The sequence below is a fragment of the Triturus cristatus genome, chromosome 11, assembly GCF_964204655.1.
Source record: "Triturus cristatus chromosome 11, aTriCri1.1, whole genome shotgun sequence".
NCBI lineage: Eukaryota > Metazoa > Chordata > Amphibia > Caudata > Salamandridae > Triturus > Triturus cristatus.
In genome coordinates, this window is record NC_140594.1 from 1,133,095,823 (window position 1) to 1,133,115,684 (window position 19,862).

The following is a 19,862-nucleotide window of genomic DNA, read 5'->3' on the forward strand; positions in this document are numbered from 1 at the left end:
CTGTGCAGCCCATACACGTGTGCACACGCATGTACACGTGTCAGCATGTAACCAGCCCGGTGCCCCATACTCCAGCTGCTGCGCAGCGGCCTAGTCAAGCCAGGGGGGTCACCAGTAAAACCTCAATGCAGTCTCCTTCATTATGAGTTCACTGTGGGCGAGTCCCAGATTATGAGGCTCCCCCACAGTAAAAGCTCAACAATTAGGTGCTCAAAAAGCAAAAAATCCGGGCGGCCCCTAGTGTCAGAACCACCTTCTAACAGAGGCACCTCTGTCAATTTGGAATTCAGTGAATTAAAGGTCTCAGGCACCGAGGTGACTGGAGAAAGTGCATCAGTGGGTATCTTAATGAATAAGGGTGGCGTGTCTTCCTCATATGCCTGAACCTCTTGTAAAGAGGATCTCTCATTTATGAACTTGAGAGTATTCCAAGGCTCTAGCACAGAAAGTGGCTTAGATGGAGAAGTGGCCCAATCCTATGATATCGTCCTCTTCTTCCCGTTACAGGAGGGTGACTGTTTGTGCTTCTTTTGTAGCCTCTGGAAGAACAAGTACAGGAATGAGTGCAGGACCGAGTCATTTTTCTTGAAGAGTAGCTTCAACTACCTAACAGGGTTGCCATAAAATCCTGACCTTTCTTTCCCAACTAACCCTGGGCTGCACTTGGGCGCAGAGATCTCATTACTTCAGGTTGTGAAAGGCACCCAAGCACCACAGACCCTCTTTCTGGGATTGCGACCTGAAATGAGTGACAGCAAGTTGCACAAGGTTTGAAGCTCACAGCTTTAACTGGCTCAAAATAAAAATAAAAAAAATAGACAAAACACTGAACAAACTATTGTCGCGACACTGGCACCTCTAGGTATTGCATCTGTGAAGGTGTGAAAAATAGGGTCCAATGTCATGGGTCATTTGTAGACTCAAAGTGTCACTTCCAGAGAAATCATGGGACACCACATGGAACTTCAAAGGGCAGCACCTAGTGCAGATGAAAAGTTACTCACCTGCAGTAACTATCTTTCTGGTGGATGCTCTACCTGCAGAATCCTCACCTGTAAAATAGTCCTCAGGCGTCAGACTGGATCCGAAAAACTTCAAAGCAACAATGTCACCGGTAGAGGGGGCTAGACTCAGTCTGAGTCGAAAGTGATATCAGGTGACTTCATTGAGACCATAAAGCAACCGCCCGACACATCAACATCATTTTCCCTCCGGTTACTTCAAAGCATTTAAGGAAAGAGGGCAGACTGACGTAAATGAAGGAATGCAGTACCAAAATATTGCAACATGGGATCTTATTAACTTTCCCATTAGTCCATCCAAAAATGGAGAGGAGATCAGGTCAGTGACGAATTTGCAGGTAGACAGCGTATCCACCAGAAAGAACGTTACTGCAGGCAAGTAACTTTTTCTTCTGATGGATACTTTTACCTGAAGATTCCTCACCTGTAGAAAGGATTTCACAGAAATACCATGCCTAGGAGGAGAGTTGAAGGATGGTTAGACAAGAAAATCCTGGAAGACGGACCTGGCAGTGTCTATTCCTGCGCACCTCCGCATCCAGGCAGAAATGCTTATTAAAAGTATGCAAGGAGACCCACTTTGCTGCCTTAAAGATGCTTCCTATTGGAACACCTCGAACGAGTGCAGAAATGGTTGATTTAGCCCTGGTAGAATGGGCTCTAAAGCTTTCAGGAGGCTCGCTGTTGGCTAAGGCTTAGCAAGTCTTGATGCAGAGGAAGATCCACCAAGATAGAGTCCTCTTCTGTATCACCATACCCCTTTGGGCACTGCAGTAGCAGATAAAGAGTTGGTCATCTGACCAGAATTCTTGATGCGGCCCAAGTAGTAATTAACTGCTCTCGAGGATCCAACCATTCCTTCTCTTTCGTAGGATGTGGTGGAGGGTAGAATGTAGGGAGAGTTAATGACTGGGCAAGATGGAAAGGAGAGACCATCTTAGGGAGGAAAGCAGCCCTGGTTCACAACACCAACCTATCTGAAAAGAATTTAGTGAAAGGATGAAAGAGCTAAGGGCCTGCAGCTCACTGGGCCCTTCTAGAAGAAGCAATAGCAACCAAAAACACAGCTTTGTGAGTCAACATACGAAGAGTACAGCTGTGAAGGGGCTCAAACACAATCCTCCTCAAAAAGGTAAGAACCAGATGCAAGTCCCAATGAGGAACCATAAAGGGAGCTGGAGGAGAAAGACTGACCAGGTCCTTGAGAAAACACATGACAACAGGGGACTTCTATAGGAATGGCTGATCCGGTAGACAGAGGAAAGCAGGCAACGTGGCTAATTAAGGGAAAGCACAAATTGCAGTACTTGAAACAGTTTGGCCTGCAAGGGATTCACACCAGTGTCCGTCCACCAGGCAACAAAGTTGCCCCATCTGCCGGAATAAGATTACTTGGTGCAGGGGCGACACGCAGACATGACATCAACCACCTCAAGTGGCAGTCGAAAGGAGATCAGTAGTTCCCACTCAATCTCCAAGCATTCATGTGGAGGTCCCTTTGAGTGTGGTGAAGGACGACCCCCTGACTGGGAGGGAAGGTCCACCCTGAGTTGAAGGTGAAAGTGGGGGTGGGTCTTGGCGATTCTTCATGAGAACTCTAGGAATTATGAGTATTGGTGGGTAGGGGGGAGGAGGTTGGGGTTTGTGGGGGAGTTTGGGGGAGAATGCGTAGTGCAGCTGCAAGTTCCACCTCAACTGAAACGCACCCCCAAAGGCTCCCATCCATGGATACTGGAAGGCACGTAACTGCTGGCACTGAGCATTTTCCAAGGAGATGAATAGGGCCACCTGAGAAGTGCCCCACTGGAAGAAGATGCCCTGGACTATCTCTGCCAGAAGACTCCATTCGTTATCGGCAAGAGGACGTTGCCTTGGACGTTGAGAGGTCCTGCTAGGTGATTGGCGGTGAGCCAGATACCTTGGTGGTGCAACCAAGACCACAGTCTCAAAGCTTCCCAGCAAAGAAGAGACCCTATTCCCCCATGCTTGTTCACATAACACATCACAATCGTGTCCGTCAAGATGGGGATGGATCAAATAATGATGGAGAGGAATAAGGCACCAGTCGAGGTGCCTGCAGTTGTAGCAGGTTGATGTGAAGAATCTGCTCCTCTGGAGATCAGAGACTCCTGATCTTCAGATCCTCTAGATGAGCTCCCCAGCCTAGGGTGCAGAAATCAGTCACTTCCGTAGTCATGGCTTGAGGAGGAGTGAAGGCCATCCTGTGAGTTAGGTTTGCCTTGTTCCTCCACAAAGCCCCTTCCGCCACAGCCCTGGGGGAGATCACAATGGAGTCAGACAGGTCTCCCCTATACAGGAGCCACAGCCTGCGGAGACACCACTGCAGGGCCCTCAAGTGCCAATGTGCATGTGTGACTAAGAGGATGTAGGAAGCCAACAGATTTTTTTTTTTTTTGCCTCACCCTACTTGCCTGGAACGGGCTCTTATCGCAGCGCGGGGACACACTAGCTAGTGTAGCCATGCGCTTTACAAATTTGCTTATTATTATTTTATTATTATCTAGAGAGCGCAGGACCGGGACTCACGTCTTTTTGAAAAGAATGATCAATCTCCCGAATGTCTTTGATTTTCTGGGACAGAGGAAAGGCACTGAGAAGGGTGACCCTATGAACTGGAGTCAATGGGAAGGCCACAGGTGAGATTTGAGTTAATTAAACAAAAAGCCCAAGTCGAACAGCAGAGATGCTTTTGTCTGCAGGTGGCGCAACACTATATTTGGCGAGCTTGCTCCAATGGTGTCAGCTCAACAAGCTTTAGTTCTAAGGATGAAGGTCCAGTGGGAGACTTTGAGCGATGAGAAGACTTACCCTCTGGCAAGCTTCTTCGTTTTCCTCCTGTTTTATCTTCTTTTTGGCTGATGAAGAAGATGAAAAGTGGGCACAATGCCAGGAAAGTTTAGGACGTCTGTATTTGTCCTTTGCCCTGGCCAGGAGTTTGGGCTCCCGCTCCTTGATCACCTTGGGATGCATGTTGAGGCATGAGGAGCATGTATTCGAGTCATAGTCCCATCCTTAACACAGACAACCTGCGTGGAGATCTGTAATGGACATCTGTCCCTCACAATCACTCCGAGTTTAAACCAAGACTTCTTAGGACGAGACATGGTACTGCAAAGAATTTTGATAGAAAAATGCCTCGGAGAGTGAAGCTCCAGACCCGTGCCAAAGGTGAGGAAAAAGTGAACTGGTGTTGATGCACCGGGGTAGGTGCTTTATGGCTTCACTGACTCCCCTGATGTTACTTCCGGCGCCGACTGAGTTCATTGCACTCTACCATTGACCTTGTTGCTTTGAAAGTTTTCCGTATTCAGTCTGATGCTTGGGGATTGTTCTACTGGTGAGGAATTTGAATGTAGAAATAGCCATCAGAAGCTGAAAATGTATTGAAGGAATCTGTGGAAGCGGGTATCCATTAGAAGGTCATTTTCATATTCCTATTCTGCCAGAACACAGTACATGCATTTTGTACTGAAAGGAGAAGACTTGAGTTTGTGTCCTTTCTTTCGTTCTCACTTCAACATCTTGAGTGCCTAACAATCGGCTGGCAGTACTAGAGGCACATGTGAGATTGCAGTCAGTTTTTAAGGTTGCTTCGATACTAGAATCAGTGCTGATGTATCCCAGACAAAAGTGGTACCTGCACAACAACCAAAAATACACATGCTGCAGAAAAGCATGTATTAACCAAGAGAATTCAGCACCCTTGTCAACTTCATTAGACTCTGCTTATGAAGCACCAAACTGAAAGCAAACTAGTCCTTCATTATTGTCAGACAGGATGCATCGGTTGGCGGAGGTTGACCCGGTGGTATCTCAAGGCTTCTGGCCATCTGTGGAAGAGGTGTGGCGCCGCGGCTAGGGCGACTGACGCTGGATGCTGGGGATCACAGTTCGATCCCCGGCTCCGGCGACAAGAGTCTGCCCAGCACCATGCGACTCTGGGCAATAGCTCGCTTAATCTTCCCGATGGCCCCCAGCGCCGGGAAACCTACGGGTAGCTGTGCGCTTTACAAATACAAGGATTTATCTGTTGGTGCCTTAAGGTGGACTGAGGAAAAGAAGACTTCACTGCTTTTTGAGCACTCGGTAGTCACCGGACATGTGACAGGATGATTTTTTTAAATTATTTTAGGATAATGAGATTGCCACTGAAAACCCTCCTCTCTCTAATGCAAGATATGGTACTGAACCGGGTGCTGCTGCTACTGGTCGAAAAGCCATGTCTTGAGTTGTCTCCTGAAGGTCAGCAGGTCTTCAGTTTGTTGTAGGTAGAGGGGGAGGGTGTTCCAGGTCTTGGCGGCACGGTGGTAGAAGGACCTGCCTCCGGAAGTGGTTCAACGGATGCGCGGGACCATGGTCAGCGGAGCGGAGTTTCCTGTTGGGTACGTAGAAGGAGAGTCGATTGTTGAGATAGGCTGGGCCGGTTTTGTGGAGTGCCTTGTGTGCGTGGATCAGGAGTTTGTAGGAGATTCTTCTGTTGACGGGGAGCCAGTGCAGGTTCCTCAGGTGGGGGGTGATGTTGTCGCGGCGCGGGACGTCGAGGATCAGGCGTACAGAGGCGTTCTGGAGTCTTTGTAGTCTGTTGATGAGCTTGGACGAGGCTCCGGCGTAGAGGGCGTTTCCGTAGTCGAGTCTGCTGTTGACTAGGGCCTGGGTGACTGTTTTCCTTGTGTCTGTCGGGATCCATCTGTAGATCTTGCGGAGCATGCGGAGGGTGTTGAAGCAGGTGGAAAAGACTTCGTTGACTTGTTTGGTCATGGTGTGTTTTGAGTCGAGGATGACTCCCAGGTTGCGTGCGTGGTCGGTAGGGGCCGGGGGGGTCCCCAGTGATGCGGGCCACCAGGAGTCGTCCCATGCTGAGGATGAGGATCTCCGTCTTGTCTGAGTTCAGCTTTCCTTCATCCAGTCGGCGACGGCCTTCATTCCCTGGTGGTTGGATTTGGTGGTGAGAGGGTCCTTGGTGAGGGAGAGGATCAGCTGCGTGTCGTCGGCGTAGGAGATTATGTTGAGGTCGTGCTGTCGGGCGATGCATGCTAGTGGTGCCCTGTAGACGTTGAACAGCATCGGGCTGAGGGAGGATACCTGTGGGACGCCGCAGATGATCTCTGAGGCCTCGGACCGGAATGGGGGGAGGCGGACTCTGAGTTCTGCCGGAGAGGAAGGAGGTGGTCCAGTCCAAGGCCTTCTCCCGGATCCCTGCGTCTTGGAGGCACGTGCGTAGTGTGCGGTGGCAGACTGTGTCGAAGGCGGAGGAGAGATCCAGGAGGATGAGGGCCGCCGTCTCGCCGTTGTCTAGAAGGATCATGTCGTCGTCTGTGGCGGCGATGAGGGCGGTCTCGGTGCTGTGGTTGCTGCGGAATCCTGATTGGGAGGGGTCCAGGATGTTGTCTTCGAGGTGACGGGTGAGCTGGATGTTAACTATCTTCTCGATGACCTTTGCTGGGAACGGAAGCAGGGAGATTGGCCGGAAGTTCTTGAGGTCGCTCGTATCCGCCTTGGGTTTCTTCAGTAGGGCGTTGATCTCTGCGTGCTTCCAGTTCTCAGGGAAGGTAGCGGTCTCGAAGGAGAGGTTGATGATGTTGCGCAGGTGGGGTGCGCTGGAATTGCCGGCTTTGTTGAAGATGTGGCGTGGGAGAGGGTCGGACGGGGATCCAGAGTGGATTGTGCCCATGGTCTTGATTGTGTCCTCGATGCTCACGTTGGCCCAGGTTGTCAGGGAGTCGTGGACAGTGGGGTGCGGTGGGTCCGGCGCGTCGAGGCCTGCAGGGGTTGTCCGGGGTTTGAAACGGTCATGGATGTCGGTGATTCTTCGGTGAAAGAAGGTGGCGAGGGAGTCGCACAGGGCTTGCGATGGCGGGATGTCGTTGGCGTTGGAGCTGGGGTTGGAGAGTTCCTTCACGATGTTGAAGAGCTCCTTGCTGTTGTGTGCGTTGCTGTCAAGGCGGTCTCTGAAGGAGGTCTTTTTGGCGGTCCTGATGAGGTGGTGGTGGTTGTGGATGGCGTCTTGGAAAATTGAATATTTTCCAAAATGGTAAATGGAAAATGTGTTGCACTTTAGAAGGATCCATCAGATATTATGAAGTATGATGCTCTGTATCTAGAAGTGCTATAGTCCTGCCCCAAAAAAATGAGGGTACTGCTGCTCTTCAGAGTGGTGTTTTAGCCAGAAATTTAAAAGACAGCCACTAGATCATGCCTTCACATCCTGGTGAATCACATTTTTTCTGACTTCCAATACTAGAGCTGAGGCTTTGTTAGATGATACTGGTTCTGTATATTTAAGCCCCTTTGCCTAAAGAGTAGGACCAACAGAATTAATTACTCTCTTCTGGTGCTGCGAAGTTTGAGTGATATTGTTTCTTCTGCAGATTCTTTATCCTTGTCCAGGTCACCTCAAAGTCCCCGATATTACACTCATAGGGCTGGAAAATTCTCGGATCTTGAGGGGGTCCATTGAGAAAGGACGATTTGTGTACTATGCTGTGATTACATCTCCTTTATTTATTTAGCAACAATACAATTTCGGCCAGAAATGTTTTACACAAGACAAGTTGACGGCATAAAAGGTTATGGTGGTGGTGAGGTGGTTAACAAACTTTGAAGTGCAGTAGATGGGTATGTCTAAACAGTGCAGGCCGAGTGGGTAATACTGGTGAAGATATACATCCATTAAGGACAATTACACCGCTACATTTCTTATGCATTCAGTTTGATGAGTGAGGCAACATTCACTCACATTCTTCGAGATGCCAAAGAGGACTTTTCGATTCAGTTTTGATCTCCTCAACGCAGGGTGTTAATGAATGTTCCTGGGTAGAGCTCCAGTGGAGCAGGCCTTGGAAGGATAGTGAAGGCCTAGACGTGTAGCGTCACACAACAGTGGGATAGCACAGAACCAGCTGTTGTTCTGGGATTGTGTAAAAAGATTTCCCAGAGTCCCACTCTGTGGTTGGTAAATTTGATGAAGGATCTGCAGTGGGATCGCAGTACTGAAACAACGTAATGTTACTAAAGATACACAACTGTTACTGCTCGCAAACGCTCTGCTGGGGAAGAGGCAGCAGGCATGTAATGTTTGCACCCATTTTTCACCAGCAGTTGCCCAATGTCCTCTTGACCTGGGCACTCATTTTCTGCTGGCTGGGGCATGGTAAGAGCTGCTGCTTCCAAGCCGCGGCAGTTCAATCTGTCACTTCTATATCACAACATTCTACAATCATTTGAAATACACGCCATGGCCTTCCTCGGCTCTTGCCTTCTCCATTGATGGGTGTACGACACACTCACAGGTACCCAGAGTCACAGCTTCCACTTCCGTTGATGGTGTATCTTTCACCTTAATCATTCACCCAATGTTTTTGTTGCTCTTGAGTGATTTTCTTTAAAAACTGTTGTTTTCTGGTTGATGGTGGGGTGCAGGCTGCTGTGTGCGGTTTTCCTTTTGTTCTTTTTATTGAAAGGGGGTTCGACTTTGGATCATCAAGTACTTTCGAGTCCAACATGCAACTTCCAGATTCGCCACACGGCTTTCTTGCATATTGTAGGAGAGTAGGGTCTGCTTTCTATGTTCACCCCCACTTTTTGCTTTTGCTTTACTGGTTTTCGACTTAGATGTGGCTGTGGGCCTGCTAATCAGACCCACAGCCCTGCTGTTCTCTCTCTAAATTAATACTATGTACTTTAGGTGCATAACCCATTTGGATAGGATCACCTTATTGGCCCCTGTACAGTGTACCCTAGGTACCCAGGGCATAGGTGTACCCTAGGCCTACCAGGGGCTGCAGCATGTATTGTGCCACCCCTGGCCTGGCCTTCCATTTTGACACAACTGGCTGATCACTCAGCTGGGGCAAGGTCGTGTAATCACCCCTTGCTTAGGTGTAGTATTCCTATACCTAACTTACATATAGACACATGTGTACCTATCAGCCACTCCTATGGCAGGCCTTGACAATCCTGGAGGCAGAGTGCTTGGTAACATGTGAGATGGTGCTCTAGCATGAGCTGAGCCTGTCTGCAGCTTTCGGAACCTTGTCCTTATAGCTGTTCTATGATATAGCCTACCATATACTCTTAAAGTGCCTTATAATCTTAGACGGTTATGGTAACTATGGTTTGGCTTTATCAAAACATGTCGTGTAAGGTGTCTAACACTCGGGAATAATACCCCCATGCCATTTCTGGACATGAGGATATTATTCCCCCCTTCTAGAGGGAAAGACATGTTAAAATCATACTTCAACTGTTAGCCTCTGACCAAAGCCTCAGCATCACAAAACGGATGCTGCTGCCACGACACAAGTCTGACCTCCTGCAGCTGGGAGTGATCCCAGCCAGGGAGGCCTGGACAATAGGTTTCCTGCTTGGGGAGGTGCTAGCACCTCCCCAGACAGCCTTTAGTGTATTGGGGCAGGGTGGGCTGAAAGGAATGAGACATGCCTGGGGCACACAAGGTGTTCCTTGCATAGTCCAGTTCAAACCGGCGCTGGGGCACTCCAGCCCCAGCTCTGGCGCGAAACTGGACAAAGGGAAGTGGGTGTAACCACCCCCTCCCAGGTCCCACCCATAAGGCGTGACCTAGCAGGTATCCCAGCCCCCCAGATTAGTATAAGAGTGGGAGTTGGGCATCAAGACTTTAGATTATCCTGAACCTGCAAAACTGAACAGAAACTCTGGACCTTCGACATTCGACGAAAGAAGAAGACTGAAGAATCTCCCTTGTAGCCAAGGAGTGGCTACCCTGTGCAAACAGGCACCATCAAGAGACTACCCTTTGCTTTGCGACCGTTCTACGAGGAACCGACTGCAGAGCCCGACCAGAGCCTTGACTTCCAGACTTCTCCGACCCTCATCCACATCTGCAGCAGAGCTGAGATCCGTGGAGGCGACGAGCGACCTGGGACCGGCTACCTGGGAAAAGTGGCTAGTAACTTACAGCGCAGCTTCTGAGGTACCCTCGAAGTTGTGCACCGGGGATTGAGAAGCCCCAACCCCAAGCACCATCTGCACCGAAGATCAGCCCCCCACACTCCACGAGTCCTGCGTGGGGCCCTTCAGCATTTTCCTGCTTGCCGCGTCTGTCCGGTTGCTTGCCCGCTGGCTAGTGGCCTTTGTGACGACGCTCCCTGAAATCTTCTGCGCTGGTTTGGCTCCTCCAGACTGGCTCCCGCTTCTCTGCAAAGAAGAAGCACCCCAGACCTTCCTGGTCTGCACCAGAAGCAAGTCCTTTGTTCTTCGTGGGCTCCGCTTGCCAAGGCTTGGTGAGTCCTAGTCCAACTTCGACGCCGCCGACAGCAAGAGCCTTCGTGGGACAGCTCGCCTCCTGGTCCTGGTCGTCCTCGACGCTTCCTGGTCCTCCTGGCTGCAGCGACAAGCTTCACCTTCACCTGCAACTCTTCACGACATCGCCTGGTTCCTTCCTGGTTCCACGTGGTCACTGGCTAGTGACCTTGACTCTGTCCCTTCTGCTTGCAGGTTTCTTCCCTTCTTGATCCCAGCCTTGGGATCCACCGGACACTCTCCCCTGACTGCCTGTCAGCATCTTTCTTCAGGCATCCATAGGAGTCGACGACGAAAACGACGCATCTTCACCCCTATGCACCCGCAGCCTGTGGGCTAGGTAACTTGGGTACTCCGGTGCTCATCAGGATAGTGACTATCCTAGTGTCTAGTTTTCAAGTCTCAACTTCCTAGCTACTCCGGAAGTGTCCTAAATCTATCTATTTCTAAACTGTAACATTGCTATTGACTTTTACGCATTACGCGTGAGTGTTTCCACTCTGCACACGAATCCCATGGGCCCCCCACTTCCTAACTAACGCTAGTGTAGTGTAGCCCCAGCGATTCCCTAGGCCTAGGCCTATTCTATTTCCGTGACAGTGGTTCTTATACCACTTACTTAGTATATGGTTTGCGTGGCCCCTAGGGCCTAACTGTATTACTTACCTGTGTGACTTACTGTATGCATTAATAAGACTGTGTTGTACTTACCTCTAATCTCATAAAGAGTGCTGAGGGTTTGCTTAGAATAAATACACTTTATTTTATATATATATCTGTTGTGGTGTCCTTTCATTTGGTATTCAAGGGATTATATATGGTATCACAGCTGGCTTCACATGCCATTCAGAGTTTAGCCTAAGACTGCTCTTGTCCATGCTACCACTAGGATAGCTGGTCTATAAGGTTGACTTTACAACCAATCACCATAAGGGTATTTGGACTGATATAAGGTGTACACTATAACTAGTGACATCATACATCAGGCCAACTTCTCACACATATTGCCAATTGTTTCCCTTGAAGGGCCCTGTGTTGCTTCAGTATACTTTCTGCCTTATTTTGATCATCCTGGGACCAGGCGGCAGAATGAAACAATGCAGTACAAACAGAACAGCACTACACTGTGCCCTCGACCTGGCCTGAGCATACTTTTGCCACACTGCTGTCAAATGTTACATGCAGACGTTCTGAAAGTCAATCCTGGAAAAAGAAATAAGAGATCCCGTGCAGTCCTGTTGTGTACTGCTGTCTTCAACTTCTAATAGGGTATGCAGTCTGTACCCTGGACATTACCAAGCAGATAAGTACCCCTCAGGCCCCTTTTTGGAACTTTACCGCTCCGATAATCAAACTTAAAAGGAAATTTAAAGGTTACGGTCTGGGCAAGTGTAACGACTGTTAGAAGTAAAGGAAGGATAAGGTTTTGTTAGGGTTAACATGTGGGTAGAGTTAAAGGGATGTACGTGATTTTCAAGGTTCAGGAGGGGCTAGAAGTAAAGGGAGGTAAGGGGTTCTTAGGTTTATGGGTAGGGGTAAGGTTTTTTAAGGGTATAGGGCTAAGGGGTTTTTACGGTTCATGGAGAGGTTAGAGGTAAATGGAGTAAGGGTTTTTAGGGTTCAGGGATGGATAGAAGTAAAGGGAGCCAAGTGTTTTTTAGGACTGAGGGGAGATTAGTGGTATTAAAAAAGAGGTTTAGGGAGGTTACACCACTCCCTCCCTAAAACAAGAAAGGATTTAAAAAAAAGTAATTGCTACAGAAAAGGCGAGTGAGAGAGAGAGAGTGTGAGAGAGAGAGTGTGAGAGAGAGAGTGTGAGAGAGTGAGAGAGTGAGAGAGTGAGAGAGTGAGAGAGTGAGAGAGTGAGAGAGTGAGAGAGTGAGAGAGAGTGAGAGAGTGAGAGAGTGAGAGAGTGAGAGAGTGAGAGAGTGAGAGAGTGAGAGAGTGAGAGAGTGAGAGAGTGAGAGAGTGAGAGAGTGAGAGAGTGAGAGAGTGAGAGAGTGAGAGAGTGAGAGAGTGAGAGAGTGAGAGAGTGAGAGAGTGAGAGAGTGAGAGAGTGAGAGAGTGAGAGAGTGAGAGAGTGTGAGAGTGAGAGTGAGAGTGAGAGTGAGAGTGAGAGTGAGAGTGAGAGTGAGAGTGAGAGTGAGAGAGAGAGAGAGAGAGAGGCATTCCAAATCCATTGCATAGTAAAGCCTCGCATTGTAAAGCTCCTACGCGTTGAAAAGGTCAACGCATTATAACGCCTGTGGAGCAGAGACCTGCATTGTCCAGTCTGGCATTGCCTTTAAATGCTGATCTATGGACAATGAAGCGAGTTTGTTGCACATCTATCATCCAGGCATGAACAAGAGTCCAGATAATCCACATGAGAATAAAGGAGGTTACCTGCATCCAAAATGCCCTGAGCGAGGATTGCCCCAAATTTGGCCATGACATCATCATGCTTATCGTTGATGACCTTGGAATACAGTTGACGGAACTGGACGACCTGAGGGGGCAGAATAAAAATGACAGTTTTCAGATCATTTCAGCCACAACACAATGCGTGCCATAATAGAAGCGTGCTCCTTGAGCACCGAACCCCGTGGAAGCCTCAAAAGCATAATCCTTAAACAACGCTCACACCTTCTTGAATTTTGGCTGCGGGCAGTGCAGCTCCCAGCTCGATACATGACTGACTCAAGAAGCAAAGCTATGGAGACTGTTCTCGTTGCCAGAAAAGGAGCTAAATCATTTGGAGAATTAGTTACGATACGTGAACAAAGGACACAGGTCTGACAATTTGTTTCATTTATTGTTCTTAATCAGCTACTTCAACTAAAGCTGTGCACGCGCAGTGGAAAAGGTTACCTACCCAAGGTTAGGAAAAGCATCAGGTAAGGAGTGGGCTCTCATCTCCAAGCTCTCTTCCATTACCACTCACCGGAAACTGGGTCTTTAAATGCAATTCCCAAGGGATGAAAAATATTAGTCACCAGAACAGGTGTCAAGCACAAGGCTACGGAGAATCCAAAGAATCCACAGACCGGCTGAGGTGTTTCTAGTCCTAAGCCGGCCGAAGAGAAGTGTGGTCTTGGGTCAACACACCAGGTTCACCTATTTTTAATACCAAAGGTCAAAATAATCGACAATACATTTCGTCTGGAACTTCTCGTTCCAACTGCAGGCCGAGGTCTTTTCTGAGTTTCGAGGTCAGTGAGTGAAAGGTTGAGTAAGGAAACTGCTTTTCAATCCGTTTAGCAACTTCACTTGAGAGATTAAGATCCCTGTTTTACAGCAAGTTTCTGCAAGAGAATCGCCTGACATTTTTTTTTTTTTGGACAATTTCTCTCACCATAAACCTACTTTTAGAACAAACGTTTTATGGATATTTAATGACTTTTCAACTTTGAAAAGTTTGGGGGATTAAAAATATTGCAAACTGTTTTAAAAACAACCTTCATGATAATGTGGAGGACAAACCTATGAGAAGCCACACATGCGTAACTTTGAGACCGGTTCGATCCACAAATGCATTCCAGTTTGCTTTTAGTTATTAGCGGAGGTACATCAAGGCTGAGAAGATCTGCAAACTCGGACCAGCAGGCCCAGGTACAACTGTCCGTAGCCAAGTCCTAAAAAGAGAGGAAAAGTCTAAGGGGAAGAGTGTCTCGGATCCTTCTAGAAAGAGAACAGGGGTGGATCTGCTGACTTAAACCTCACCTAGTTGGGCTGAACAATGATACCCTGGCTCTTTACCCAAATTAAAAAATAACACTTAGTGTTCTATGTGGGTCTTTGAACATGGGCAGAAGAAAAATAAACTGATCTAGTTTAAGCAGCCAACAGAGTTACTATTGTAATGACAGCCACCTGCCCATATATTCGTATTACACATGCCAACCAACAGCGTTAAGTGAGTAATGACAGTCACCTTCCCAACATTCACATTACACACGACAACCAACAGGGTTACAAGTGTAATGACAGCCACCTTCCCAACATTCACATTACACACGACAACCAACAGGGTTACAAGTGTAATGACACCCACCTTCCCAACATTCACATTAGACATGCCAGCAATCAGGGTTACATGTGTAATGACAGCCACCTTCCCAACATTACAGCCACTGCCTTTACAAGCTGCTCTATTCTGGTTCATAAATACACATGCACTCGGAATGCGAATTTCAATGACTAACTGCCCAATTTGGGATCCCGATACTCATGTGAAAAATCAGGCACTTGGAACTTACAATATATTATTTCCAACCTCTCTGCCTCATTAAATGAACCTGCCTGATATAAAGGAATCCTAGATTCCTTCAGATTATAGATTTATTGGGATTATCACAGTGTGCATTTTTCTTACTATTCCTAATATTGTGAGGCTTTTATTGTAGTTTTATTACGCCTTGCAGTAGGCTGCGCAAGACTCGAGTCATACCCATAAACTACCCCCAAGTTCACACATACCGTTCTCTGGTAACTATCTCATCTACACTGGATCCCATCCAGATGTCACATTATTCTGGAGAGGGCCTTGAAGCACGCCACACGCAAACAGTGGCGCGAGTCCTCCAAGAAACCCTACAGGGCTGTCAGTGCGGGGTACTATGCACGTGTGTGAATTCTAACTCACTGTCCGCAGAGACTGGCCCTTATGGAATATGTTGAAAGTTTAGCTAAAGGAACTGCTCGATTTAGAGTATTTAAGGTTTTCGTGTCATGAGTAGCGCCGACGTGAGCAGTGGAACTTTATAATGAACAATAACCGAAACTTGGCGACAGCGAACCACAGCGGTGATGGGAACTGGATGCGGGACAGGGTAGTGAGTTATACAAGGTGTAATGGGATTGACCAGGAAGTTAATGCATGTTCTCTTCAGCTTCTTCACAAATCACTTATTCAAGGTTTGATGGCTGACGAGAAAGTTAATACATGTTCTTCTTCAGGTTCTTTGTGAACCAGAATTTACTGAAAAGGGTTTACTCTGATACTTTAAAAGAAATAAGTATCAGACGAAGGTGAAAAAAGAAAACAAGGAATGACATTGTTAGATCTGATATTTTTATGGTCAAGAAAGAACTTAACGTATGTCACTTTGTTCCTCCCTGGACGCCCATAGAGACAGAGAGCCCGGCCTGCGGCTTCCAAGACACTCGGTCATCACAGATGTGGCTTGAGCGTGCGGACGAGGAGCGCCGAGGGAGTCCCCACAGTGTGCGGAAGAGCCAGAGCCGAGGGAGCATACCGGGCACAGAAAACATTTCCAGAACCAGCACCTTTCAACACATACTCCAGCTCCAGAAGCTGCGCAGGGTCGCTCCCGCTGGCCCCAGCTTCGCCGCTGCCTGCATCCCTTAACATGGACCTGGAGACACGGCGGTCCGCGCGCCTTCAACAACGCTTCGCCGCGCGCACCATCAGGCGGGATTTACAGAGTAATGAAATCTGCAGGGAAACAGACACACAGCAGGCCTGCTAATGTCCACGCTGGCGCCTGAAGTCTGGGCCGGCCTGCCTGCCTCGGATGCACCGGACACGGCTCTGGCGGGATGCATGCGAGGGGGTGAGGAGCGGGAAGGGGGCAGGGCGAGGTCCCTCACGTGTGCTGCCGTCAGTGTCATTCTGGAGCACGAGACAGGCAGTGCTCTCAGTTCTTAAGGTGTCTCGGGCCCCCTGTTCACTGTAGAACAAGGTGCGAGTGGGGTGCTGACGCTCACACGTTTACAAAAATATACACAGCCGGGAGTGGGCGCAGGCGTGATTACTGTAAGTGGAAGGCCCTGCCGGGCAATTTTCACAACTTTCCGGGAAATCCCCGCACACTACTCACTGGCCTCCTTCACATACACACAAAGTTCAAAACTGAGCAGGCAAAGGTGGCCACACTCTGCCCACCCGCTGCCTTCAGCTCAGAGGGCATAAGGGTCAAACAATACTCGCTCTCCGGTCCTCAGTCCTGTAAGAATGAGCCACGAGGACACAGGACCCCGCCGTGACACCAGAGAGCTGCCCAACACTTCTGTGGCATCACTTCCGGGGTACTGACCCATCAAAAAAAGGCGCCAGACAACTGTAGTGGCCCCAGAGCGTGCCCAAAACAGACAAGATCGTCATTTCCGGGAAACGGAAATAAGCAGTAGCCACCAGTCAACAAATGACGCCTGACGGAGCTACGGTGGCCCAGAGCGCTGTCCTGTACAGATGGAGGTCACAGGCAGTATGCTCCAGGAGTGGCCATACACACCTCCGAATGACCTGCATGCACTCTTGTGCAGACCAGTACTGTAGCCGTTATGCGTAGCACGCCCTAGGAGTGGCCTGGAGTCTAAGAACAGGAGTAAACCCGTTAACCCAGCTAAGACGTCTCAACGAGGGTGCACTGAGGTTTCATGGATAGTTAGAGAAGCAACTGAACTCACGCCATGTTACACCCTCTTCTTGGCACAGGCCAATATACATTTTCAATTCATCACTTCCATGCCTAAAGTTGATCCATTATCTCGTTTCCTTACTCTTCTGCTTAAACATGATCCTTTTTTATGTATTTTATCCATATAGATAATTTTATGAAAAATGTAACCAAAATAAGCTTGGATTAATTGATAGTGCAGTAAATTGAACTTTTCTTGGTATGTGAAATTGTAAAAATCAGAATTTCAAACAGCAGAGGCTTTTTACAGATCTTTTTAACTGTTTTCCACTAGTTTTAACGGTTTTAGAAACTAAACTGGAAAGGTTTTGCGGTGGTAAACACTGTGCTTCGGTGAAAAAGAAACACACACGCAGATTGTTCTACAGAAGAATGAAAGCGCTAGTTGGTTGGCGCAAGATTTGCGCGTTCAGGGGCGTGTGGTCGCTCCCCGCTCGTTTGCTTGGGGTGGTCGCTGCTGGCTGGGAATGGCTCCATACCTTGATGGACTACTCTTAGGATCTCTAGGTCCCACCAAGAATTTTGCAAACATGGCTTCCAAGATGGAGTCATTTCTGTGTGGCCACACAGACAGCAGTCTTCTTATTTTAGGATGTTGAGTGCTGACAGACAGCAGCTCAAATAGCGTCCTTTTGGAGATTAGCTGTCAAAACGATTCATGCTTCCAGGGCTACATAAGGCGCAGGCTGGTCATAAAACCCCAGGACTCGCGACCTACTTCTAGGTACTTCACATCATTTCATCAAAATGCCAGTCCCAGCAGGAGTCTCGCCAACGCTGAAGGATTACGCCAAAGACTTGAGTGGGCAAATGCACTGCGAAGGAAACAAATTGCAAAGAAACAAACAAGCTAAGAGCAAAAAGGAGACCGATCTGCCACTTCACTGCAACACATGCTCCCCTCATGCATCAGTGTACATGCATGCCACCTGAACTGTTCACTCAGGGAGAAAAACTAGAACCCAGGATTAATAGTACAGTTAAGAGCTTAGACTGTGAGCACTCCAGCCTTCTCTGGGCAGCACACACGATAACCAGTACAGCCAGGTGTAGTAAAAGTTTTCCCCATACGTAAACCACTGTAAACAGTACACAGATGGGTTCCCCTCCCTGGAAATTTAACCATTGCCCGTACTCAACGATGGTCCACATGAGCAAGACCGGGGTAGGCCATAAGTTGAATCTAATACTGGTCAATTGCAGATCCCTCAAGAGACAAACATGAAATACATGATTATATTGTAGACAATCAGCCAGATGCTTTATTCCTGACAGAAACCTGGCTGAATGCGGACTCTGCCCCAGAAATCCTTGAAGCCCTCTCGACGAATTATGGGATAGTCCGACTGGATCGCCCTATACAAAGAGGGGGAGCAATAGCCATTATTCATAAGTTTACCCTACAATGCACCCCGGAGGTGGCGGATATAAACACAAATGAAGCAGGTTCATTCTCTATCATGGTCGCTGCCAACTACATCATTAAAGGTTTTCTAATTTATCGGCCCCGGGCCCAACCACCCAGTTTGCAGCGCGCATAACGCAACAGCTGATACAGCCAGCACTTCGATATAATAAGGTGCTGGTGCTAGGGGATCTGAATATGCACTTTGATGATGTAGCTAATGAGGAAGCTTAAGGTCTCTGTCAGGAATTGGCTGCTCTACAGCAGACACTGATATCTAAGCTCCCGACCCACCAACAGGGCCACCTACTTGCCCCGATCTTTGCGAATTGGGGGAATGTGAGAAATGATTCCCCAATCGCAGTATACTGGACGGACCTCTATCTAATCCCCATCAGTATCTTTTTACCGACCACTCCATTGAACAGGACCAAATGTCTCGGTAGGCCACATAGAAAATGGACCAGGTTCACATTAGCATCTTTTAATCAAGCACTCAAGCAGTGCGGTCCTCCCGGTGGCAACGATATTGAGACTGCCTGTAGTGCATTTGACGAATGGATCACAGAAGCATTAGACATAAAAGCCCCATGGACATCTAGTGCGCCAAAGAGACATTCTAAATCCGCACCATGGTTCAATGAAGAACTAAAATTAGTGAAGAAATCATGTAAGCACTTGGAACGATTGTGGAGGAGAGATTTTTCAGACCACAGGAAGGCAGAATATAAAGCCAATTTAAATCAGTACCACGCCCTTATAAGAAGAACTCGCACCACCTATTACAATGAGAGGATTGAGCCAGCAGAAAACTCTTCTACAGAACTTTTCTCGATCTTTAAGGATATCTCATCTCTAGCTAGATCCGTGTCTCCCACCATTAGTTCGGTGGACTCCTGTAATTTAATGGAGGTTTTTTTTGCTGAGAAGGTAGCAAGGATTTACTTGACTTTTCCAGGAGGAGGCACGCAGTGGTACCACAGGTCAGGAGGGGAGGGTCAACGTGGAGGAGGCACACCACCGCTCCAGATTTGATCTCCCCTCTTTAGAAGACCTGAAAAGCACAGCACTGAGAATTAAATCCGGATCTCCCAGAGACCCTACTTCTCCCAAGGTGTTGAGAAATAGCCTGGAGATCCTGCTACCTCATATCAAGCACCTCCTTGAACTCTCCTTTGAGACTGGCGTTATCCCAATAAGATGGAACAAAGCTATCGTTCTTCCCATAAAAAAGAAACCGAGCTTGAGCTCAAGTCAGTTGGAGAATTTCCGCCCAGTCTCGCTCCTGCCCTACTGTGCTAAAATAGCTGAGAAAGTGGTTAATTCGCAACTAACGGCCCACATCAACCAACACAGTTTATTGCACCCCACACAATCGGGCTTCAGGGCCACATATTCCACAGAGTCAGCCCTGCTCCTGTCTATTGAAATTATTCACAGACAGGTAGATGAGGGCCAGACTGTAGCTCTTGTCCTCCTAGATCTCAGTGCAGCCTTTGACACTGTATCCCACCCACTGTTCCTACAACGCCTTAGAGAAGGTGGGCTGGATAAGGTGGCACTCGAATGGCTGGGGTCCTTTCTAAGAGATCGGAGCTTTCAGGTAACCCAACAACCGCACTTCTCTAAAAACATTTTGTTGGTCCAAGGGGTCGCCCAAGGATCTATATTGAGCCCCACTCTCTTTAATCTCTATATGGCCCCATTAGCAGA

The 19,862-nt window shown here is 48.2% G+C and overlaps 1 protein-coding gene across 1 annotated transcript in view; it reads right to left on the minus strand.

Moving 5' to 3' along the window:
- Positions 1-19,862, minus strand: part of PSMD1 (proteasome 26S subunit, non-ATPase 1) — a 386,750-nt gene that overhangs the window by 55,420 nt on the left and 311,468 nt on the right. Inside the window, exon 19 of the mRNA XM_085635741.1 lies at positions 12,708-12,810. Coding sequence (XP_085491867.1) covers positions 12,708-12,810 — 103 coding nt within the window. The remainder of the gene's footprint in view (positions 1-12,707; positions 12,811-19,862) is intronic.